The 27,047-nt window shown below is 40.4% G+C and overlaps 1 protein-coding gene across 4 annotated transcripts in view; it reads left to right on the top strand.

Moving 5' to 3' along the window:
- Nucleotides 1-27,047, top strand: part of DHRSX (dehydrogenase/reductase X-linked) — a 474,272-nt gene that overhangs the window by 211,500 nt on the left and 235,725 nt on the right. For all 4 annotated transcript variants that reach the window (XM_056558834.1, XM_056558835.1, XM_056558832.1 and 1 more), the window contains exons 2-3: nt 14,433-14,540; nt 18,468-18,536. In XM_056558834.1, the coding sequence (XP_056414809.1) occupies nt 14,525-14,540; nt 18,468-18,536 (85 nt within the window). In that variant the 5' untranslated portion in view covers nt 14,433-14,524. The remainder of the gene's footprint in view (nt 1-14,432; nt 14,541-18,467; nt 18,537-27,047) is intronic.

Raw genomic sequence — 27,047 nt, 5'->3', positions numbered from 1 at the left:
GCATGGCGCTCTCTCACTTCGGATGAAAAATGTGGGGTAACACCAGCATTTTTGTGAAAATGAAATTTTTTTTTTTTACGTCCAACTTTAGGGGAAATTTGTCAAACACATGTGGGGTGTTAAGGCTGACTGTTCCCCTTGTTACATTCCTTGAGGGGTGTAGTTTCCCAAATAGTGTTTTTTTTTTGTTGTTTTTTTTTTTTTTCATATTCTGGCACCATAGGGGCTTCCTAAATGTGACATGCCCCACATAAACCATTTCAGCAAAATTTGCTTTTAAAAAGCCAAATGTGGCCCCTTCTCTTCTGAGCATTGTATTGCAGAGCACTTTACATCCACACGTGGGGTATTTCCATACTCAGAAGAAATGGGGTTATACATTTTGGGGGGGCATTTTCTCCTATTACCTCTTGCAAAAATGTAAATTTGTCAAAAATCCAGCATTTTAGTGAAAAAATAAATTCATTTACAATCCGACTTTAACGAAAAGTCGTCAATCACCTGCTTAGGGTCTTCCTAAAAGCAACATGCCCCCCAAAAACCATTTCAGTAAAATTTTCTTTCAAAAAGCCAAATGTGGCTCCTTCTTTTCTGAGCATTGGAGTGCGCCAGCAGTGTACTTGGAGTCCACAAATGGGGTATTTCTATACTCAGAAGAAATGAGGTTACAAATTTTGGGGGGCATTTTCTCCTATTACCTCTTGTAAAAATGGTAAATTTGGGGAAAAACTGCACCTGTGGGGTGTTTAGGCTCACTGTACCCCTTGTTACTTGCCATGAGGGGTATCGTTTTCAAAATAGTATGCCATGTGGGTTTTTATTTATTTTTTGCTGTTATGGCACCATAGGGGCTTCCTAAATGTGACATGCCCCCAAAAACCATTTCAGCAAAATTCACTTTCCAAAATCCCATTGTCGCTCCTTTGCTTCTGAGCCCTCTAGTGCACCCAAAAAGCACTTTAGGTTCACATATGAGGTATTTTCTTACTTGAGAGAAATTGGGTTACACATTTTGGGGGCTTTTTCTCATTTTATCCCTTGTAAAAATTCAAAAACTGGGTCTACAATAACATGTTAGTGTGTAAAATGGAGATTTTGAATTTTCTCCTTTACATTGCTGCTATTCCTGTGAAACACCTAAAGGGTAAACAAACTTTTTAAATGTCACTTTGAATACTTTGAGGGGTGTAGTTTTTATAATGGGGTCATTTATGGGGTATTTCTAATAAGAAGACCCCTCAAATCCACTTCAAAACTGAACTAGTCCCTGAAAAATTCAGATTTTGAAAGTTTTTTGTGAACTATTGGAAAATTGCTGCTGAACTTTGAAGCCCTCTGATGTCTTCCAAAAGTAAAAACATGTCAACTTTTTGTTGCCAACATAAAGTAGACATATTGGGGGAAATTTACCAAAGGATTTAGACAGTTTTTTCCTGTCTAAATTTGTCGCACAGTCTAAATATGTGCAACTTTTTCGCGACTTTTGCTTTAGAGGATTTTTTGAACATGATGCATTCTAGTCTATTTTATATGGAAAAATGCATTGGTGCTTAATTTATCAAAAGCGACATTTGGCGAAAAGTCACCTTGGACGAAAGTACGCTGAAATGTCAGACCATGTTGGAGCAGGTTTAAATACAGTCCAAAGTCTGCACAGAATTCAAGAGCCGTGCGACTTTTGATAAATTAAGCGCACAATAGACCGGCATAACCCTCTGTAAGTTGGTCTATATCGATGCGGGAAATAAACAACTTTGATAAATATACCCCATTGTATATGTGAATGTATATCATTTATTTGGGATGTCTATTTTTCTTACAAGCAGAGAGCTTCAAAGTTAGAAAAATGCTAAATTTTCAAATTTTTCATGAAATTTTGGATTTTTTTTACCAAGAAATTATGCAAGTATCGACAAATATTTACCATTATGTTAAACTAGAATATGTCATAAAAAACTATCTCAGAATCAAATTCATAAGTAAAAGCATTCCAGAGTTATTAATGCTTAAAGTGACAGTGGTCAGATGTGCAAAAAATGATCCCGTCCTTAAGGTGAAAATGGGCTGTGTCCTCAAAGGGGTATTCCAGGCCAAAACTTTTTTTTATATATATCAACTGCATCTGGAAAGTTAAACAGATTTGTAAATTACTTCGATTAAAAAATCTTAATCTTTCCATTAGTTATTAGCTTCTGAAGTTGAGTTGTTGTTTTCTGTCTAACTGCTCTCTGATGACTCACGTCCCGGGAGCTGTGCAGTTCCTATGGGGATATTCTCCCATCATGCACAGCTCCCGGGACGTGACATCATCATTGAGCAGTTAGACAGAAAACTTCAGAAGCTAATAACTATTCGAAGGATTAAGATTTTTTAATAGAAGTAATATACAAATCTGTTTAACTTTCCGGAGCCAGCTGATATATATAATAAAGTTTTTGCCTGGAATACCCCTTTAAGTCGTTAAAGAGTCCAGTATTGATGATGGTGATGTTGAAGGCTTAGCATCAGCTGTAGAACTAGATACTGCAGGTGAAGGGGTTTGCTGTTTTTTCCTCCAGGATCTCATTTCTCCTTAGAGCAAGCAGCTCTGTCTGCACTTTTTCCTGCACATTTATAATTTGTTCGGATGTTAAAAACTTTAACCTCCTAAATTTTGGGTCCAGTGCAACGGAAATGACAGGATTTAGGACCTGTTCTTCTAGGATACCACTCCATCTGCTGTGAAGCTGGTCTGTTGCAGTGGCTTGCAATCTCTTTCTTGCCCACTCATGAACACAGTGGCACATTCAAAAAGCTTAGGTGCAGTCGAAAGATCCTCAAAAGCCTTTAGGTTCCGTTAATGTTTACCCTTTTGGGTAAATGATGGGTCTGACAGGGTTGCAGAAACTGGACACCTTTGTTTAACCCCTTAAAGGGGTATTCCAGGAAAAAAACTTTTTTTATATATCAACTGGCTCCAGAAAGTTAAACAAATTTGTAAATTACTTCTATTAAAAAAAATCTTAATCCTTTCAGTACTTATGAGCTTCTGAAGTTAAGGTTGTTCTTTTCTGTCTAAATCCTCTCTGATGAAACCTGTTGTCAGGCCCAAGGCCTGATTATGGAAACATACATGTGTTTTATAAGACATGGGTGAGGGGTCATTCAGACAGTGTATCCTTTGTTTTTTGTGTATTGCATCTTATTGGGGGGGGGGGGGGGGTCTGGCTGTTTGTTTGTATCTCCTTTGAAGTCATGCACTCTGGTCTCATCATATAATCAAAGAGATAAGGGGTCAGGAAGAGAGATGCTGCACCTGGTGGGATCAGAGGGGAGGGGGGGAATGGAGTTTCCCTCCAAAGAAGCAGATAAGACTTAAAATGCTGGACTCAACTGGTGTTCAATGCTGTGCAACAAACTGACAAGACCATCCTAAGAACAGCTGGAACTCACTCTCATGGACTGCTATATCATCATGCTGTAAGAACTTCATATTTTGTTTTCTGAACTTGCCTTGCTAAGCTCTTTTATATACTTTTGTACCTGTATGTCATTTGTTTCTGTATTTTTATATATATAGCACTGTGATACCTTTTATCAGATTAAATGTTTAATTAATCAGCTCTGGTCTTTGATCTCTAAATATAGGAGCTCACCTTTCTGAAGGCAGCTCTGGTGGAAACACGTTTATCTAAGGGTTAATTTGGTGACTTGCTGGGACTAGTAGTGGATACCCAGAGGTCTGGTGGCCTTAACCCTTGCACCATCACACTCTCCCTAATGTCTTGGCTGGACCGATAGGGTGTGATCGTGACACCTGTCTCAGGAAACGCCCAGTTTACAAGCAAATCCCCATAGCAAACCTCTTCTTAACTGGGTGTTTCCCGAGACAGGTGTCATCAGAGAGGATTTAGACAGAAATGAACAACCTTAACTTCAGAAGCTCATAAGTACTGAAAGGATTAAGATTTTTTAATAGAAGTAATTTACAAATCTGTTTAACTTTCTGGAGCCAGTTGATATATATAAAAAAAGTTTTTTTCCTGGAATACCCCTTTATGGACTCAGCCCATTTGGGCCTTAAGGCCTTAAAGACAATTTTATTTTTACATTTTAATTTTTTCCTCCTCGCCTTCTAAAAATCATAACTCTTATATTTTCATCCACAGACTAGTTTGTTTTCATGCTGTACACTTTATGGTAAAATAGACATGTTTTCTTTATTCTGTGGGTCAATATGATTAAAATGATACCCATGATTACATACTTTTCTATTATTTTGCAGCTTTAAAAAATCGCAAACTTTTTAACCAAATGAGAGCGTTTAAAATCCCTCTATTTTGCTGACCTATAACTTTTTTAATTTTTACCGTATAAGCGGCGTTATGAGGGTTAATTTTTTGTGCCGTGATCTGTATTTTTTTTTTATACCACATTTGCATATATAAAACTTTTAATAAATTTTTTATCAATTTTATTTGGGATAAAATGTTATAAAAAAAGCAACATTATATTTTAATAGTTCTGATATTTACGCACGCGGCGATACCAAATATGTTTATTAAAAACATATTTTTACACTTTTTGGGGGTATAATGGGGAAAAACGAACAATTTACATTTTTATTGGGGGAGGGGATTTTTCAAATTTTTTTTACTTTTACTTTTTTACTTTTATTTTTACACTTTAATAGTCCCCATAGGGGACTATTTATAGCAATCATTCGATTGCTAATACTGTTCAGTGCTATGCATAGGACATAGCACTGATAAGTGTTATCAGTCATCTTCTGCTCTGGTCTGCTCGATCTCATACCAGAGCAGAAGACCCGTGAAAGGCAGCGGAGGCAGGTGAGGGGACCTCCATCTGCCATTCTGGATGATCGGATCGCCACGGCAGCGCTGCGGATGATCCGATCATCCATTTTAGTGACTGCAGCGCTGCAGATGCCGTGATCTCTATTGATCGCGGCCTCTGAGGGGTTAATGGCGGGCATCCGCGTGATCGCGGATGCCCACCATTACCGGCAGATCCCTGGCTGCTATCAGCAGCTGGGAACTGCCATGCATGACTCGAGCATCGCTCCAATACTCGCGGTTATGTATAGGATGTAAATGTACGTCCTGTTGTGTTAAGTACCACCGCACCAGGACATATATTTATGTCCTGCGTTGTTAAGGGGATCAGGAGTCTGTTCCATCTGGTGCTAACATGTTGAAAAAACTTATGCTCGGATGTACCCATCTGCTTCTCCTTCAACGTGCTTCTGGCTAGTTTACTGTTTTTAAAGTGTTCCACTAGTCCTCTAGCAGAACTGACAGCTCTTTAAATACCTGAATTCCTCAATGCAGCATTAATAACCTATCGGCAAAGTGTGACCAGGGCAGCAGATACTGGCCCATCCATGCTTCTCCTCTATGATGTTCGTAGCAGGAACCATTTTTGCAGCATTGTCATGCACATGGGCAGTTATTTTTTTAGCTGGAATGTCATAGCCCCGCCCCCTCATGACCTCATGCCCCACCCCCTCAATACAAGTCTATGGGAGGAGCGTGACGGCATAGACTTATATTGAGCGGGCCAGCGACCACGAATCAACTGTTTGGCAGAAACGCGTTGCCCATATGTATGAAATTAACAGAGCAAGAATCAGATGACTCCTTTGTGTAGTGGCCTGACCAGGTTACTGCAGTTTAGCTTTAATTAAAGGGAATGGTAACTGACCTGCAGCTGCTGCGCAATGAGCGGATCTGTGTTGACTCTCCACCAATCAGATATTGATGGTCTATACTGAGGATAAACAAAGTCCCATAAAACAGCTTTAGCCCCTTGACCACCCTTCGGATTTTAATTTGTGGCTTACATTTTCTTCCTCTTCATATTCTAAGACCCATAACTTTTTTCATTTTTCCACTGAAAAAGTTGTATTAGTGCTTATTTTTTTTGGCGGGACAAGTTGTAATTTTCATTGGCACACCTTATTTTTATCATTTAATGTATTACGATGGGCTAAATTGCAAAAAAAAAATATAAATGGAATAGCGCAATGTTGTGGGGAAATACTTTTTCAGAGTTCACAATACAGTAAAAATGACATGCAAACTTTATGGGTCAGTATGATTTCAATGATACCAAACTTGGGGAAATTTTTTTTTTATGGTTGAAACAAAATTGAAAAGTTAAAAAAAAAAAAAACTCTGTTCATTACCATGTTCTGACCCCCATAACTTTTTCCCCTACATACAGAGAGCTATGTTAAGGTTTATTTTTTGCATCATAAGCTGTAGTTTTTATCAGCACCACATTTGTATATTTCTTGCCTTTTTGATCACTTATCAATACATTTTTTTTTCTGGCATATGATGTGGCCAAAAATCATCAATTTTGAAGTTTGGAATTTATTTGCCTTTACGCCATTGACCATGCAAGAATGTAATAATTTAATAGTTTGGATAATTATCCACTGGGGGATGCCAAATGTTTTTTATTGTTACTACATTTTTTACACACCTGCCCTCCTAGAGGACTATCATAAGCCATCAGTAGATGGCATCAGTAATGCATTACACTGATCCATGTAATTGGCACTCGATTGCTAAGGGCTACCTAAGGCAGCCTTCAACAATTACCGATCCATGGAAGCCCAAGGAGCACAGGTAAAGCCCCGGACTTCCCCATCGGCACCCTATGGATAAGGTTTTTGGTCACCTTTCTTATCAAGGCCCTTCTCCCCTTATTACTTACAGTAGTTTGGTGGGGTATTGTCAGCAGCGAGTGAGTCTTTCCGAATCTTGTCCAATCATCTGAATTTACATCAGGTGACTCCAACAAAGGTGTAAAATCATCTCAAAGATTAACAAGATAATTGGGGGGGGGGGGGGGGCAGAGCTAAATTTTAAGCATCATAGCAAAGGGTCTCAATACTTATGAACAAAAAACAAAAAAGTTCCAGCTCCCCTAAAAATTGTAACTTTAGTAATATCCATTAACATTCTCGTGCTCAAAAACAAACATATAAAATCTAAATGAAACACTGACACATTTCGGTTTGTTAGAAAACCTTAATCACCATGATTAAGGTTTTCTAACAAACCGAAACATGTAAGCGTTTCATTTAGCTTTTATATGTTTGTTTTTGAGCACGAAAATTTTAATGGTCATCTGTTATTGTCAGAAGGAATAATAAAACAATGCACCATTAGAAGTCAGCCCTGCCCTTTGCTGATAAGATCTGGTGGGAAGGTGTTATTCTTCTTGTATATTAACTAAGGGATAATTAAAATTTGTATTTTCATTTTTGTTACGGCCATGCCTGTGTATGTATGTGTGTGTGTGTGTGTGTGTGTGTGTGTGTGTGTGTGTATATATATATCTATATATATATATATATATATATATATATATATATATATATGAACCAGATACAGGCGCAGCACTCCAACAAAAAAGTGATTTAATGTCTCATGTCAGCATTACAATGTTTCAGCTCCTCCTGGAGCCTTTTTCAAGCCTGCTTGAAAAAGGCTTCAGGAGGAGCTGAAACGTTGTAATACTGACATGAGATATTAAATCACTTTTTTGTTGGAGTGCTGCGTCTGTTGGTTCTTATCTTGGATGGACTCTGATCAAGTCCTTTGGGACGCTGGCACCAATTCGGATTATATATATATATATATATATATATATATATATATACATACATACAGTGGTCCCTCAACATACGATGGTAATCCGTTCCAAACGGACGATCGTTTGTTGAAACCATCGTATGTTGAGGGGTCCGTGCAATGTAAAGTAGTGCTGGGAGTTGTAGTTTTGCAACATCTGGAGGTCCGCAGGTTGAAGACCACTGGTATAGGAAGTTGTACTCATCTGTCCCCGCCGCTCCGGACCGTCACCGCTCGTCACCGCTGCCCTGGATGTCGCCCTCCATCACTGTCGCCGCGTCCCTGCGGTGTCCCCGATGCTCCGGCAAGGCCTCTTCTTCCCCAGCATCCTCGCTCTCCATCGCCGCCATCACGTCGCTACGTACGCCCCTCCTGTTGGATGACAGGACGGTGTGCGCAGTGACGTGATGACGACGATGGAGAGCGCCGACAGTGGAGGGGATCCCGAAGAGGACGCGCCGGAGCCCCGAAAACAGTTAAGTGATCGTCGGCGGACCACATGAGGCACCGTAAATGGTTATCCAGCAGCAGCTGAAGAAGTCTACGCTGCCGGATAGCCGTTTATGCGATGGCCCCGACATACAAAAGCATCGTATGTTGATGCTGCCTTCAACATGCGATGGCCTCTGAGAGGCCATCGCATGTTGAAATTATTGTATGTCGGGGCCATCGTAGGTCGGGGGGTCACTCTATATATATCTACTGTATAAAGTAATGTACATATATTAATGGAAGTGGCCATAATGTCAAATTGCACTTTAGATTGAGAGCTGCATTTCATATTGGACTTAGCCACAGATCTTTGGCAAACGTTCCACTTAGTCCTATAGTTTGATGTTTTGAGCAGTCACCAGTGGGAATTCTTACTAACCTGAGGTACTGCTATTTGTACTGGTGACATGTGATGTGCAGTACATCTGGGCTACAGTATGTGGAACATTTAATGAAGCCATCTGTTATTGTCAGAAGGAATAATAAAACAATGCACCATTAGAAGTCAGCCCTGCCCTTTGGTGATATGATCTGGTGGGAAGGTGTTATTCTCCATGTGCATATATTTTATTATTTCTCTGCAATGTCTTGACATGCCAATGTTTATCATCAACACTTCTTGTATATTAACTAAAGGATGATTAAAATTTGTATTTACATTTTGTTTTCTTTTTTTATTAGTGTTCGGAAGGTAAATTGACACAGGCTGGATTAGTAACAGAATATTTCCACAAACAATCTGCAGGGAAATGAACAAATTGTACGGCTTTTGACTTGTTTCCTTTGAAAATTTTCGTGTGGACTATAACATAAAAATAAAAACGATGAACGGTTTTAAAAACTTAAGGGGGTATGCCGGGCAAAAACATTTTATCACCTATCCAAAGTTTAGATTACGCCTGTTTGCAGGTGTAAATTGTAGTAAATTTGGCACATGGGGCCATGCCTTCTTTGCACGAAGCACCGACCACCTTAGACTTATCCCCATCCTCTTGGTAAACTTGTAAGAAGTTGTACATTTTAGCATGAAAAGGGTCTTAAGCAAACGTTTGTGATTTTTTTGCTAGGGATAGTAGGTTGTCATATACTGAACCCCGGGTGATTGTTCTACACTTCATGTGCTTTTGTTTTTACTGTTTTTAATACATGATCCAAACGCTTGTGTGTATTAGACTAATAAAATCTGGATTGTTTAAACTGGGTAGGGGTTGATATCGGGGGTTCAAATTTTTTTTGTCCTTGTTTTCTGAAATGTTGATAATGTGCAGTGTCTGTGGCATGGACAGTCACTATTTTTCATATATTTAGCATGGTCTGCCCACTGTCTTTGTTGTAGTATTCTTGTTATTTGTTACCTGCTTGCATTGATTCATGCTTTATAGATTTGTTGTGACCACCTGATTGGTGGTCAGGTCCTACTAAGACGACTCCTAACAGAAACCTGAAAGAGGGGATAACGAGTAGGGACTGAGAGGTGTTCATATGGCAACTGCAGGGAACAGCTGGACCACGGTTTTAGGTCTGGTGGAAAACCGTATACGGGGCAAAAATGAGCCGACCAGAGTCAGCATTTCAATCCGGTCGTCTCATTGAAATGAATTACATATGAATGACCTTCCCCCAACCGTATGCGGTCCCTTATGGCTGAAAACATGATGTGAACCCAGCCTTAGGTAGTATGACTTTTCATGAATATATTAGTTATCTGGAAAGTAAAAAAAAATTTTTGTAAAAATATAATTGACCTATGCCATATGTATGATTAATGTGTATTAATGTGTTATAGATGTGTAGAGACAGTTTTGTCACAAAATTAGGGAAGACAGTATGTCATAGGAATGTGTGTGCGTGTGTGTATATATATATATATATATATATATATATATATATATTTATTTGTGTTCGGGGTCTCAATGCGTAGCGTACCTACCTAACCTAACCATATCCTAAACTAGCTAATAGACCGTCTGAATTGTGCCATGTACTGTCGCGTGTAAGTATACCTGAATAAATAGAGGGCATACCTTGTTACAAAAAGGTCCCTGAGAGATTAAATGAGTCGAATAAGGGGGGGGGGGGGGGGTCGGGTGGGACGTGAAGAACCCGCGGCGTATCGTGCTAGTGATGCCGCGGGTTCTTATAGTGATAACCCCGCCCCCTCTCACAACTACAGGCTAAAATCCGTTAGCCCTCCCATATATTCTCAAGGAAGAATCACTGCAACACTTCAGTTACACCATTTATTTTCATTACAATTGGAGTGCAGTGTTACTCCTTGAGACTACCTGTGGATGCCCGTGACCGCGGTGTTACACTTCTGGCACCCAAACTTTTATTTCTCTAACTTTGATATGATGCTCTACTTTTTTCCGTAAATATACTGATTCTTCAGTAAATACAGTGATTCACAAAGGATGGTGCTAAATTAAAGGGGTATTCCAGGCAAAAACTTTTTTTTATATATCAACTGGCTCCGGAAAGTTAAACAGATTTGTATATTACTTCTATAAAAAAATCTTTATCCTTCCAATAGTTATTAGCTTCTGAAGTTTTCTGTCTAACTGCTCAATGATGATGTCACGTCCCGGGAGCTGTGCATGATGGGAAAATATCCCCATAGGAGCTGCACAGCTCCCGGGACGTGAGTCATCAGAAAGCAGTTAGGCAGAAAACAGCAACTCAACTTCAGAAGCTAATAACTATTGGAAGGATTAAGATTTTTTAATAGAAGTAATTTACAAATCTGTTTAACTTTCCGGAGCCAGTTGATATATATAAAAAAGTTTCTGCCTGGAATACCCCTTTAAAGCCTCGGTGTTAAAAACTGAGAAAACATAACACAAATGAATTAAAGTAAATTTTTTTTAAATCAACTGGTGCCAGAAAGTTAAACAGATTTGTAAATTACTTCTATTAAAAATTCTTTACCCTTCCGGTACTTACTTGCAGCTGTATGCTACAGAGGAAATTATTTTCTTTTTGAATTTCTTTTTTGTGTTGTTCACAGTTCTCTCTGCTGACACCTGATGCCCGTATCAGGAACTGTCCAGAGCAGGAGAAAATCCCCATAGCAAACCTATGCTGCTGTGGACAGTTCCTGACACGGACAGAGGTGTCAGCAGAGAACACTGTGGTCAAGACAAAAAGAAATTCAAAAGCAAAATAATTTCATCTGTAGCATATAGCTGCTAATAAGTACTGCAAGGATTACAATTTTAAATAGAAGTAATTTACAAATCTGTTTAATTTTCTGGCATCAGTTCATGTAAAAAAGAAAGGTTTTCCACCGGAGTACCCCTTTAACATGAGAAATGCAGTATCTAACAGGGATGTGTTTTCTGCCCGCTCTATACTCTGCAGCCCCCGACTGTTCTCAGTAGCCGGGGGCCGCTGCTAATAGCCAGCATGCGGCGATTGCCGCGGCTGGCTATTAACCCTTTAGATCGCCGCTGTCAAAGCTGACAGCGGCGTCTAAAGGGACATGTGATACTCCCTGGTGGGCTAGTGGGGTGGATCGCCCCCCTGCAGTGTGATCGCAGGGGGGCGATCCACTATAGAGGTAGCCGGAGGACTTACCTCTGCTTCCTGCTGTCCCGGCTCTGTCATTGGTAGATCCTGGCTGCACCAGGCTCTATCAATGGATCACAGAGCACACAGATTAATAGAGTTCAATAGATCTCTATTCATCTGTATGAGGAATCTAATGATTCCTCATAAGTCTAATAAAGTGTCAAAAAAAAAAAATAATAATAATAATAAATAAAAGTTTTAATAAAAGTTTGAAAGACACACATTAACCCAGTGGTCTTCAAACTGTGCCCCTCCAGATGTTACAAAACTACAATTCCCAGCATGCCAGGACAGCCGTTGGCTGTCCGGGCATGCTGGGAGTTGTAGTTTTGCAACATCTGGAAGGCCATAGTTTGAAGACCGCTGCATTAACCCCTTCCATGTTAAAAGTTCAAATCACCCCCTTTTCCTATATAAAAACATGCAAACATAATAAAAATAAACATATTTGGTATCGCTTCGTGCGTAATTGTACAATCTATTAAAATATAACATTATGTATCCCGTACGGTAAATGTAATAAAAATACCAAACCACAGATTTGAAATTTTTATAATATCCCAGAAAAAAAAAGTTAAAGCGATTAAAAAATCAGATCAATACCAAAATGGTACCGATACAAAAAACAGATTATGGCGCAAAAAATGAGCCCTCATACAGCCTGGTATGCGGAAAAAAATAATTAAATTTTTTTTGAAAAAGTCCAGAATTAGTAAAACATGACGTAAACGATACAAATCTGGTATCGCTGTAATCAGGCGCCTAAAGTGTAAAACTAACATGTTGCCTCAACCACAAGGTAAATGGCGCAGAAAAGAAAACCACCAAATCTGCTAAATTATCTTTTACTATTTCAATATCACTTCCCTTAATATATATTTATATATTTTTTTGGTCCAGAGAATATGTCATTGAAAAATTAAAAGGTATCATTATAGTAGGTAGTTATGGCTATTATAGGGCGAGGAGGTAAAAATGAGAGCGTAAAAGCGAAAATTGGCCGGGACAAGTGGATCGTCATGAGGGACAAGTAGATTTTGCTCCATTTTAGTCCCGTGGACAAGTAGTTTTTTATAAAATTTCCACACCCCTGATCTAAGCTTTATCTATACACTACAAATGTTTTAAGAGATTTCATTGGTGACACAGCAGATGTCTAGGCTGTAGTCCAGTTCTGTCCAGACCTGTGCCAGCATATCCATGGGTATGAACTCCACTGTTTCAGTGTTGCGTTGTCTCAGAGCTTTCATGCCCTGTGGTTGGGGAGACAGGTACACTGAGTCCTTGAAGTAGTCCCAAAGAAATAAGTTACAGAGTTTTGGATCTGGTGGTGATCGTGTAATCTAGTGCAACATTATGAAAACATTACTTCCGGTTTCGGACGATCCAATGTACAGATTCAGGTTCATTCAGATACCAGTGAACATCCAAATGGAAGGTTGTGCTGGTCTACACCATCGCCAGATCTAACAACCTGCAACTTTATTCTCTGGGCTACAATAAGGGGCTTAGTGTATCTGCCACATCACAGAAACAGTGAAGTCCATATCCAGGGATATGCTAGCACAGGTCTAGACAGAACTGGACCACCACCTAGATATCTGTGCTGTTACCAATGGAAATATCTCTGAACAGCATTTGTAGTGTCTAGATGAAAGTTGGATAGGTAGTGTCTTGTCATGCTTTTTGAATCACTATATATATATATATATGAGCTGTGACCCCTCGACCTACGATGGCCCCGACATACCATAATTTCAACATGCGATGGCCTCTCAGAGACCATCACATGTTGAAGGCAGCATCAACATACAATGCTTTTGTATGTCGGGGTCATCGCATAAACGGCTATCCGGCAGCGCAGACTGCTTCAACTGCCGCCGCATAGCTGTTTACGGTGTCCCGTGAGCTCCGGTGATGATCACTTACCTGTCCTTGGGGCTCCGGTGCATCCTCTTCGTGATCCTCTGCATCGTCGGCGCTCTCCATCGTCGTCATCACATCGCTGCGCACACCGTCCCGTCATCCAATAGGAGCGGCGTGCGTAGCGACGTGATATCGGCGACGGAGAGCGCGGTTGCCGGGGAAGCAGAGGCCTTGCCGGAGCGTCGGGGACACCTCGGGGACGCGGCGACAGCGATGGACAGCGACATCCAGGGCAGCGGTGACGAGCGGTGACGGTCCGGAGCGGCGGGGACAGGTGAGTACAACTTTCTCTAACAGTGGTCTACAACCTGCGGACCTCCAGATGTTGCAAAACTACAACACCCAGCATGCCTGGACAGCCAACGGCTGTCCGGGCATGCTGGGTGTTGTAGTTTCGCAACATCTGGAGGTCCGCAGGTTGTAGACCACTGTCCTATACTTTACATTGCACGGATCCCTTAACATGCGATGGTTTCAACAAACGATGGTCTGTTTGGAACGGATTACCATCATATGTTGAGGGACCACTGTATATATACACATATGATGACATTGAAACAGTGAAACGTGCATTGGAGATGGTATGTGAGATAGAATGTAATTGGCCATTAGAACAGAGATATAATCTTGCTTCCTGATCGTTCTTCCAATTCCAGTTTGATGTATCACGATAACTTAATCCTCCATAAGGACTGGCTGTGAGGCAGGCGTGTCATAACATAAAGGCATTTTGATATCTGTTATCAAGTAATTATACAATTGTGCTAACATATTTTACCACTGTTTTGTTTCTATCAGTTCTCCCACAACATGATGGAAAAGTTGCTATTGTCACTGGAGGTGCAAAAGGCATTGGATTCTACACATCAAAACATTTAGCAAGACTTGGAATGCATGTGATAATAGGTACGTCCTCAATATCCATATAGAACATACAACAGGATTGATTAAAGGGGTATTCCAGGCAAAACATTTTTTATATATATCAACTGGCCCCGGAAAGTTAAACAGATTTGTAAATTACTTCTATTAAAAAATCTTAATCCTTCCAATAGTTATTAGCTTCTGAAGTTTTCTGTCTAACTGCTCAATGATGATGTCACGTCCCGGGAGCTGTGCATGATGGGAGAATATCCCCATAGGAACTGCACAGCTCCCGGGACGTGAGTCATCAGAGAGCAGTTAGACAGAAAAGAACAACTCAACTTCAGAAGCTAATAACTATTGGAAGGATTAAGATTTTTTAATCGAAGTAATTTACAAATCTGTTTAACTTTCCGGAACCAGTTGATATATATAAAAAAAAGTTTTGGCCTGTAATACCCCTTTAACCCCTTAACGACGCAGGACGTATATTTACGTCCTGCGCCGGCTCCCGCGATATGAAGCGGGATCGCGCCGCGATCCCGCATCATATCGCGTGGGTCCCGGCGCTAATCAACGGCCGGGACCCGCGGCTAATACCACACATCGCCGATCGCGGCGATGTGCGGTATTAACCCTTTAGAAGCGGCGGTCAAAGCTGACCGCCGCTTCTAAAGTGAAACTGAAAGTATCCCGGCTGCTCAGTCGGGCTGTTCGGGACCGCCGCGGTGAAATCGCGGCGTCCCGAACAGCTGATCGGACACCGGGAGGGCTCTTACCTGCCTCCTCGGTGTCCGATCGACGAATGACTGCTCCGTGCCTGAGATCCAGGCAGGAGCAGTCAAGCGCCGATAATGCTGATCACAGGCGTGTTAATGCACGCCAGTGATCAGCATTAGAGATCAGTGTGTGCAGTGTTATAGGTCCCTATGGGACCTATAACACTGCAAAAAAAAAGTAACAAAAAAGTGTTAATAAAGGTCATTTAACCCCTTCCCTAATAAAAGTTTGAATCACCCCCCTTTTCCCATAAAAAAAATAAAACAGTGTAAAAAAAATAAATAAATAAACATATGCGGTATCGCCGCGTGCGTAAATGTCCGAACTATAAAAATATATCATTAATTAAGCTGTACGGTCAATGGCGTACGCGCAAAAAAATTCCAAAGTCCAAAAAAGCGTATTTTGGTAACTTTTTATAACATTAAAAAATTAATAAAAAGTGATCAAAAAGTCAGATCAAAACAAAAATCATACCGATAAAAACTTCAGATCACGGCGCAAAAAATGAGTCCTCATACCGCCCCGTACGTGGAAAAATAAAAAAGTTATAGGGGTCAGAAGATGACATTTTTAAACGTAAAAATTTTCCTGCAGTTTTTCCAGAAGTGCGACAAAATCAAACCTATATAAGTAGGGTATCATTTTAACCGTATGGACCTACAGAATAATGATAAGGTGTAATTTTTACCGAAATATGCACTGCGTAGAAACGGAAGCCCCCAAAAGTTACAAAATGGCGTATTTTTTTCAATTTTGTCGCACAATGATTTTTTTTTCCGTTTCGCCGTGCATTTTTGGGTAAAATGACTAATGTCACTGCAAAGTAGAATTGGCGACGCAAAAAATAAGCCATAATATGGATTTTAAGGTGGAAAATTGAAAGGGTTATGATTTTTAAAAGGTAAGGAGGAAAAAATGAAAGTGCAAAAACGGAAAAACCCTGAGTCCTTAAGGGGTTAAAGACAGTCTTCCCCCCTGCTGACATTACAGGCAGAATACAGCCATGCATTTTAACTGTTAGGGGGAGATCCATCCGCAAATCTCAGTGCCGCTATTCCAGGATTGTCACCACAGCAGCTGGGCTTTACTTTAAAAAATGTGTACAGTAGGCATATAAAAACAAGTGAACAAGGTTTTTTTTTAGGTTTCCCCCGTGCCCCTATTATTACTTGGCACAATGTTTTCCAACCAGGGTGCCTCCAGCTGTTGCTAAACTACAACTCCCAGCATGACCGGACAGCCAAAGGATTGTAGGAGTTGTAGTTTTGCAACAGCCAGAGGCACCCTGGTTGGGAAACACTGCCTTAGCATTTAAAGTGAAACTGTACCTGCGTATGAGGTTCGGAAGATGCAGGCACCTTCAGTTAGGGCACAATGCAATGTAAGAGAAAGTCCTTTTCCGCGGTTTGTGAAGTTATATTCATGCCGTCTTTTAATGCCGATGAACAGTTGGGATGGCCGGCACACCTACTCCCTGCCCTAACCCACTCTCAGAATAAAGCCCTGTACGTCTGTCATGCAGAAATATAAAGTTACAGTGCTGTGATTTCATATTCCCCTCTGGGAGCTCTGATTGGTCAGCACCGATTGACCAATCAGAGCTCCCGTCGGAGAATATCACAGCTCTGTAACTTCTATTCCCACGCTGGAAGCCAGCCAGGGAGCGGGCAGAGTGCAGTGCCACTGACCCAAAAAGTTAGTTACAAATGTCATAATGTCAGCGTTATAACATTTGTTAGCATTTTTTGCTTAACAGCGAACCGGAGCTCGATTAATCGATGAAAATAGAAATATAATGCTCTAGGTCTTGAAATATATATAAAAACTGATGAAAGTGAAGGTAAAACTAATTTAAAGAGTATAAAAAATTAGACATAAAAACAGTGAAAACATAAAAACTTAGTTATTAATTATGCACCCACAGGGTGAATATGAGGTGACAATACACACACACAAAAAAATAATGCCATATATACTCGAGTATAAGCCGACCCGAATATAAGCCGAGGCCCCTAATTTTACCCCAAAAACCCAGGAAAAGTTATTGACTCGACTATAAGCCTAGGGTGGGAAATACATCATCCCCCCATGTAATCATCCAGACCCCCATCATCATCCCCCCCCTTCATCATCACCACCTGTCAATCCCTTCATCAGTGGTCTTCAACCTGTGGACCTCCAGATGTTGCAAAACTACAACTCCCAGCATGCCCGGACAGCCATCGGCTGTCCAGGCATGCTGGGAGTTGTAGTTTTGAAACCTCTGGAGGTCCGCAGGTTGAAGACCACTGCGGCCTTCGTCATCATCCCCTCCCCCTTCATCATCACTGCCTGTCAATCCCTTCATCAGTGGTCTTCAACCTGCGGACCTCCAGATGTTGCAAAACTACAACTTGGGCACTCTAGGTGTTGTAGTTTTGAAACCTCTGGAGGTCCGCAGGTTGAAGATCACTGCGGCCTTTGTCATCATCCAGCCCCCCCCCCCCCCCTGGGTGAGCTGGTCCGGGCCATCTATGCTGCAGGGACCGTAGTGCCGTAGTGCCGTGGGGGGGGGGGGGGGGTAAACGGGCTAGCAAAAAAAAAAAGATGGGATGGTGGGAGCTACCCTTTAAGTGCTGCAGCCCTAGTTCACACACAGGGAAAATCCAAGTGGGTTTTAAATGGGTTTTCTCAATTTGTCAATTTATTTTCTGTCCTTAGGATATTGGATAATGGATCAGTGGGTACTGTGCTTGGCAACGTTCAGAAGGCCGATAGATAATAAATAGGGGAGCAGCTTGCTCTAGTCAATTGGGGGCTCTATTGTTAAAGCTTTTTTAGGGATCAGAAGGGGTCCGAGTGGTTGGACCCCACCATTCCGCAATGAGGGCAGTAAATAAGGGCCTCTAACCATGTGTACACTAGCGGGGCGGCCAGCCAGGGAGTGATGAGCACTGCCCCACACGTCACCAGCTTATAACTGCCATCGCAGTGGGTCTTAGTACTGATACCTAATGCTCTCTAAAGTTTTGACATGTCTGGACCAGATGTGAAAAGTTTTTTCAAATGACCGTAACTAAACAAATAGATAGAGTTATTGTTCTGAGCTCGCTGTTCTATTTTGATTTAATACATAAACAGCATTATGCAACAGTTGTTATCATGCCATTGTAATTTAAGCAATAACAATTCTCTCATCCATTACAGCGGGAAACAATGAAACTGATGGCAATGAAGCAGTGAGAAGAATTCAACAAGACACCCTGAATGAGAAAGGTATGCATTTTCTATGAAGCTAATGGAGCAGTCTCTTGAATAGGTACACTGCCTAGCCGACCATAAGGCTTTGGCTTGTGCTTCATCTTGACTTCTCTTTGTCATGCTAAGCTTTAGGTGGTTTGATAAGTCATAAATAAACATCCCTTCTATTTTCTAGACATCCATTTATATTCATTCTGTAGAAAGGTCTTAATGGGAATGCTTGAGGAATATGGTCTATTTCGATTACAATACACAAGAGAACCAATGTTTATGAATATGTTTTTGAATAGGAGTGCGGAGTTCTCATTGTGATGGTGGTTGTGTACTACATTTAAACTTTTATCGTATTGTTGCTGGGTGCCTCTGTGTTGAATAGCATTGAGTAGCTGATGCATATTGTCTGACATATGCCAATACAACACCCCCTTTGGTGTACATTTGGGTCAGTTGGATTGTGTAGAGACATCTCTCTGCACATACATCTAACACTCACTAAAAAAGCTTAAAGGGGTACTCCGCTGCTCAGCATTTGGAACAAAATGTTCCGAATGCTTAGAGCCGGTGCCGGGATCTCGTGACGTCTTAGCCCCCTAATGAAGTCACACCCGCCCCCTCAATGCAAGTCTATGGGAGGGGGCGTAACAGCTGCCACACCCCCTCTCATAGACTTGCATTAAAGGGGTGGGGCATGATCTATTGAGGGGCGGGGCTAAGACGTCACAAGCTCTCGGCGCCGGCTCTAAGCATTCGGAACATTTTGTTCCAAACGCTGAGCATTGGAGTACCCCTTTAAGGACAGAAGTTGATGACATTTTTGGAGAACTTCACATATAAGTAAAATAATGTTTTAAATAATCAATTCCTCTTTGAGTAAAAACGAGTATGTAGGAATTGGCAGTCTGACATAACAATGTTTCAGATGTTGTACATATCAAGAACAACTAAGTAAGACTTATACAGAAGTTTTTGAGTGTTTATTGTGTCGGAGGAATCTTTAAAAGAGTATTTCCATCTCATAGGGCGCTGATCTTTACAATAGAAACACACTAACGCTTGAGAGTGGGTTAGGTTCCTCTCCTAAACTAAATTCCAAGACCTCAGGCTTACCAACCCAGGTAAAAAAACAAATCCCTAATCCCCCCTTAAAATGTCACTTTTATTTATATCCATTTAAAATGTGCTAAACAATGAACACACATTTAAAATTTACTAGTGGAGAAGATGTTCCGTTTCCTAGAGCCTGCAGAACGGCAGATACACTACCGCACTCATACTGTTATGAGTCTGGATGGAGCATGTTGTCTGAATGGAGCATGTTGTCTGAATGGAGCATGTTGTCTGAATGGAGCATGTTGTCTGAATGGAGCATGTTGTCTGAATGGAGCATGTTGTCTGAATGGAGCATGTTGTCTGAATGGAGCATGTTGTCTGAATGGAGCATGTTGTCTGAATGGAGCATGTTGTCTGAATGGAGCATGTTGTCTGAATGGAGCATGTTGTCTGAATGGAGCATGTTGTCTGAATGGAGCATGTTGTCTGAATGGAGCATGTTGTCTGAATGGAGCATGTTGTCTGAATGGAGCATGTTGTCTGAATGGAGCATGTTGTCTGAATGGAGCATGTTGTCTGAATGGAGCATGTTGTCTGAATGGAGCATGTTGTCTGAATGGAGCATGTTGTCTGAATGGAGCATGTTGTCCGAATGGAGCATGTTGTCTGAATGGAGCATGTTGTCTGAATGGAGTCACAGAAAATGTTTGTCCCGTTCATCTGTATGAGGACAGCACCTTTTTCTGGTATGTCGAAATATGTACGTACTTGTGAACCAATTAATAAATCAGAGCCCAAGAGTTAGTATGTCTCTGAGCAGTGTGTAAGTGCCACTGGGTCATGACCCTTATGGTCTCTTGGTTATAGGAGCTTATCCTGCTGGCACAGACTCCTAATATAATTTGTGTGGGTACAGGCAAACATTTCAGTAAAGTTTATGCAAAGTTTTATCTGATGTGACCTTAGTATTGAGCGCTGTAAATATAATTTCTTTCTGCAACACCGGCTCATTTTTATTATGTGGACTATCTAGATGAAGCAGAAAGTATACACTGTAATTGATTTATTAATAATTCATTGGATGACTGACTAGGTGACCTTATCTCAACATTGCAGTATTGCTGCCCATATTACAAAATGTACAGTTTAGATGGCTTAATGAATTTCATAGCATTTTCATTAAAGCAGAAGTGGATGAAAAGCCTTGTGGGTGTTGACTAAGCGAGATAAGAAAGGGTGTTGTACTGTGAAACAAGTTCAGTTACCAGTGCTGTCTTCTGCATTGCTAATAGTTACCAGGGCACCCTACCAACCAATGGCACAATGTTATTTTATCTCTTTTTTTCATGAGTTTGTAAGAATCGGAAAAAAAAGTAATTATAATATATATATATATATATGTGTGTACATACAGTGAGGCAAAAAAGTATTTAGTCAGCCACCAATTGTGCAAGTCCTCCCACTTAAAAAGATGAGAGAGGCCTGTAATTTTCATCATAGGTATACCTCAACTATGAGAGACAGAATGAGGATAAAAAAAAAAACATAAAATCTCATTATCTGAACTTTAACCCCTTAAGGACCCGGGGTTTTTCTGTTTTTGCATTTTCGTTTTTTCCTTCTTACCTTTAAAAAATCATAACTCTTAAAATTTTTCACCTAAAAATCCATATGATAGCTTACTTTTTGTGCCACCAATTCTACTTTGTAATGACGTCAGTCATTTTACCCAAAAATCTACGGCGAAGCGGAAAAAAAAATCATTGTGAGACAAAATTGAAATAAAAATGCCATTTTGTAACTTTTGGGGGATTCCGTTTCTACACAGTAGATTTTTCGGTAAAAATGACACCTTCTCTTTATTCTGTAGGCCCATATGGTTAAAATGATACCCTACTTATATAGGTTTGATTTTGTTGTACTTCTGGAAAAAATCAAAACTACATGCAAGAAAATGTATAAGTTTAAAATTGTCATCTTCTGACCTCTATAACTTTTTTATTTTTCAGTATATGGGCGATATGAGGGCTCATTTTTTGAGCCGTTATCTGAAGTTATTAGCGGTACCATTTTTGCATCGATAGGACTTATTGATCGCTTTTTATTCATTTTTTCATAATATACAAAGTGACCAAAAATGCACTATTTTGGACCTATAACACTGCACACACTGATATTTTACATTGATCACTGGTTTCTCATAAGAAACCAGTGATCAATGATTCTGCCGCTTGACTGCTCATGCCTGGATCTCAGGCACTGAGCAGTCATTCGGCGATTGGACAGCGAGGAGGCAGGTAGGGATCTTCCAGCTGTCTTGTAAGCTGTTCGGGATGCCGCGATTTCGCCGTGGCTATCCCGAACAGCTCCCTGAGCTAACCGGCATGCTTTCACTTTCACTTTAGACGCGGCGTTCAACTTTGAACGCCACGTCTAAAGAGTTAATAGCGCGCGGCCCCGCGTTATAGATCGGGAGCGGACGCAGGACGTACAGGTACGCCCTGGGTCCTTAACAGGTTAAAGAATTTATTTGTAAATGATGGTGGAAAATAAGTATTTGGTCAATAACAAAAGTTCATCTCAATACTTTGTTTTATACCCTTTTGTTAGCAATGACAGAGGTCAAATGTTTTCTGTAAGTCTTCACAAAGTTTTCACATGCTGTTGCTGGTATTTTGGCCCATTCCTCCATGCAGATCTCCTCTAGAGCAGTGATGTTTTGGGGCTATCGCTGGGCAGCACAGACTTTTAACTCCCTCCAAAGGTTTTCTATGGGGTTGAGATCTGGAGACTGACTAGGCCACTCCAGGACCTTGAAATGCTTCTTACGAAGCCACTCCTTTGTTGCCCGAGCGGTGTGTTTGGGATCTTTGTTATGCTGAAAGACCAAGCCATGTTTCATCTTCAATCTCACGATTCATGGCCCCATTCATTCTTTCCTTGACACGGATCAGTCGTCCTGGTCCCTTAGCAGAAAAACAGTCCCAAAGCATGATGTTTCCACCCCCATACTTCATAGTAGGTATGGTGTTCTTTGGATGCAACTCAGCATTCTTTCCCCTCCAAACAGGACGAGTTGAGTTTTTACCAAAAAGTTCTACTTTGGTTTCATCTGACCATATGACATTCTCCCATTACTCTTCTGGATCATCCAAATGCTCTCTAGCAAACTTCAGATGGGCCCGGACATGTACTGGCTTAAGCAGGGGACACGTCTGGCACTGCATAATTTGAGTCCCTGGTGGTGTAGTGTATTACTGATGGTAGCCTTTGGTTCCAGTTCTCTGCAGGTCATTCACTGGGTCCCCCCGTGTGGTTCTGAGATTTTTTCTCACCGTTCTTGTAATCATTTTAACACCACGGGGTGAGATCTTGCGTGGAGCCCCAGATTGAGGAAGATTATCAGTGGTCTTGTATGTCTTCCATTTTCTAATATTTGCTCCCACAGTTAATATCTTCACACCAAGCTGCTTGCCTATTGCAGATTCAGACTTCCCAGCCTGGTGCAGGTCTACAATTTTGTTTCTGGTGTCCTTCGACAGCTCTTTGGTCTTGGCCATAGTGGAGTTTGGAGTGTGACTGTTTGAGGTTGTGGAAAGGTGTATTTTATACTGATAAAAAGTTCAAAAAGGTGCCATTAATACAGGTATTGAGTGGAGGACAGAGGAGACTCTTAAAGAAGAAGTTACAGGTCTGTGAGAGCCAAAAATCTTGCTTTTTTGTAGGTGACCACCATAATTTGCAAATAAATTCTTTAAAAATCAGACAATGTGATTTTATGGATGTTTTTTCCTTATTCCTATTCTCATTGTTGAGGTATACCTATGATGAAAATTACAGGCCTCTCTCATTTTTAAGTGGGAGAGCTTGCACAATTGGTGGCTGACTAAATACTTTTTTGAACCACTGCATATTATATATATTACTGTGACAGATGTTTAGCTATAACTGTGGATGGTATTTACGGACACCAGATATATATGTCCACATTGGCTCATTTACTAAGCTAAAACCGACCAGTGTGCACCAGGAAAATACGACAAACCCGACATTGCACTGTGAAAAGCCGGAAAAGGGGCATGGTCTGTCACAAAGGGGGCGTGGTCAGCAAAATGGGCCATGGTTTCACAACCTGACCTGTTTACTATTGAATTAATAGAAAATCCGGTGGATAAATGGCTGGAAATTTCGAACTAGAAAAAGCTGGTCAGAAAATTTTCCCGATTTTTCCCCATAGTAAATACAGAGGAATTCTGCAAGTCTGAAACAACATTTCCCACTAGTAAAAAACGGACATTCTTAGTAAATGAGGCCCATTATGTCCATTTTCAGAGATAAATCTTGTTTTTTATCAGTCCATAGTGGCCATTAGAAGCACACTTAGCTGGCTTTGTTTAATCACTTCTTGTCATCATTTTGGGTTACTTTCCTTTATGAACCTTAATAAAGTGAAAAATAAGAAAAAAAAAATAAAAAATATATATATATATATATATATATATATATATATATATATATATATATTTTAACCTCATGTCATTTTTTAGTGTAGCAATGCTTTAGTGCAGTGTTTCCTAACCAGTATGCATCCAGCTGTTGCAAAACTACAATTCCCAGAATGCCCTGACAGCCAAAGGCTGGAGGCAGACTAGTTAGGGAATACTGTTTTAGTCTGTAGAGCAAAAAAATAAAATAAAAAAATTGGTTGTTATGACCCTAACCCCAACACTTTCCCCCCCCCCCCATAATTCTTGTGTGGTTCATAAGGGGATCCAATTGTCTACAGTAAAAATCTTAAGGATATACTAAACCTTGGCACAAAACAATAATAGTAAAGTATCACCATTACTAGTTTGTGCTGCCCTTAGATAAGGCAACATAAATCCAGTGCACGATTCTATTTAATTTAAAACTACACAAAAAAAATTTAATAAATGCCATTAAAATACAATATAATGCAATATAGAGTGCAGAAAGATATACTACTAAAGCTTCCAAATTGTAACAAAAGGTACAATTAGCACCATCTAGTGGCCAGGAGATGCAGTTAAAAAAGCACATCACGACACTCTTGGTTGTTATCGAAACAAAGGAAATTTGTTGGCCTAAATGCTTATAGGACCATCTAAGTTTATTAATATCCACTATAGGCTAGTTTTGGAGCCAAAATGAAAGTTTTAGTTTTCTCCAGAACTTTGCAGCTAATGTACATTAACTGTATGATTGTATTTGTTTAGTAAAATCTGTCATTTCTAGAGGGAACAATACTTTTTCATATTATTTATATTTGGCACAAAAATTATAATATTTGCCAAAATAAAAATTCCGGTGACAATCTTTGTATGAAAAGAAAATTCTAAAGTTATTAAGCGAACAATTATGGTTAAAATAATTTAAAATATTACTGAGGGGCTATAGTAAAAATTACATTTTTTTCCCCTTATGATGGCTTGTATTGTTCAGGGAAAAATATATATTTAAAATGTGTGTGTGTGTGTGTGTATATATATATATATATATATATATATATATATATATATATATAATATTTTTATTTGTTATATCTATTGTAAAAGAAGTAGTTTATGAGAAAATGTTACAATTCTGACATATGGCGGTCAATTAAATCTGTGTGTTGTAACTGTTAAAATCATATCAAGCATGTCTATTAGATATATTTTATTTATTAACCTCTCCCTGCATTCCCACATACATATGTTGAAAATGGGGTAGGGACGTTAATTACAACCAACACTCGATTCTGGCAGTTTAGCCCCTTGGATGCTGTGTTCAATAGCAGTCTCGGCATCTAGGCAGGTGTTTGGCAGATAATAGTCCTGTCATTTTGCCATTCAAAACACTCTGTAAAGCAATAGTATTCTATACTCAGAGTGTAACAGAATACTGACCGTTTCATCATACACTGCCATAGATATGAATTACAGTGTATGGTGCAAGTGATCAAGTAACTGCATGGTCAAGTCCCTTAAAAAAAACAACAACAAAAAAACCCTCATTTTACTAATAATTTAAATGTAATCTAGAAAAAAAAATAAACATACATTTTGCTACTCTGAATTATTAACTCCTGGAAGACACATGACAGAAATGTAAGTCATGGTAGCCCTGGTACCTAGCGCACCATGATGTACATTTTCACTTTATAAACGGCAGGACTTCACAGCTAATAGTAGACATCGGCGATCCTACTGATGCCCACCATTAACCCTTTAGATGCCTTGATCAGTGCTTGCCCTTCTTCATGCTGCTCTCCAGGGATCCTCTTCTATAGTCTGCCGTCAGGCAGGCTGTATAAGTAGTCACCAATATTACTGTTCAATGCTTTGCCATTGCATAGCACTGAACGGTAAGAACAATCAAAAGTTTGCCAATTAAATTCCCCTAGGGGACACTTTCTCTGGTACTCTCCAAGGATTGCTTTCTCTGCTCGTTCTACTGTGTGATGGATCAGATCGGACACATTTCACCAATGGTATGTTTTTGCATAAAAAACAAGATCCATCACATGTCCGGAAGGAGTTAAGGGGTTAAACTATAATATGATTTATCTTGCACAGTGAACACCATAAACGGAAAAAAAAAATACCAGATACCAGACTTGCCAATTTTTGGCCACTTCACATCCCAGAAACAAATGGAATAAAAGGTGATCAAAAAGTCTCACCAGCCCAAAATGGTACCAGTAAAATCAACAGATCACTGCCCAAAAAAACAAACCATCACACAGCCCTGTAGATGAAAAAAACTACAGAAGTTATAAATTCTTTAGTAGTAAAACATAACAAAAATTCAGTAAATTTAATAATACAATCCGTCATATGTCTGTGAAAGAATAAGAGTAATGGCTGAGGAAGAAATAAATACCGTATATACTCGAGTATAAGCCGACCCGAGTATAAGCCGAGACCCCTAATTTCAACCCAAAATCCCAGGAAAAGTTATTGACTCGAGTATAAGCCTAGGGTGGGAAATACATCATCCCCCCCTGTCATCATCCAGACCCCCGTGATTAACATCCTCATCATCATCACCGCCTGTCATCATCCAGACCCTCATCATCATCACCTGTCATCATCCCACACCCCCCCTTCATCATCCCCTTGTCATCATCCCCACCCCCCTTCATCATCATCCCACACACCCCCCTTCATCATCCCCACCCCCCTTCATCATCCCCTTGTCATCATCCCCACCCCCTTCATCATCCCCTTGTAATCATCCCACCCCCCCCCCCCTTCATCATCCCCTTGTCATCATCCCACACACCCCCCTTCATCATCCCACACCCCCCCTTCATCATCCCACACACCCCCTTCATCATCCCACCCCCCCCCCCTTCATCATCCTCTTGTCATCATCCGCCCGCAGTGGTCTTCAACCTGCGGACCTCCAGAGGTTTCAAAACTACAACTCCCAGCAAGCCCGGGCAGCCATCGGCTGTCCGGGCTTGCTGGG

The sequence above is a fragment of the Hyla sarda genome, chromosome 2 (assembly GCF_029499605.1).
Source record: "Hyla sarda isolate aHylSar1 chromosome 2, aHylSar1.hap1, whole genome shotgun sequence".
Taxonomy (NCBI): Eukaryota; Metazoa; Chordata; class Amphibia; order Anura; family Hylidae; genus Hyla; species Hyla sarda.
The sequence above is the reverse complement of the archived record's forward strand: the minus strand, read 5'-3'. Positions and strand labels throughout refer to the sequence as shown.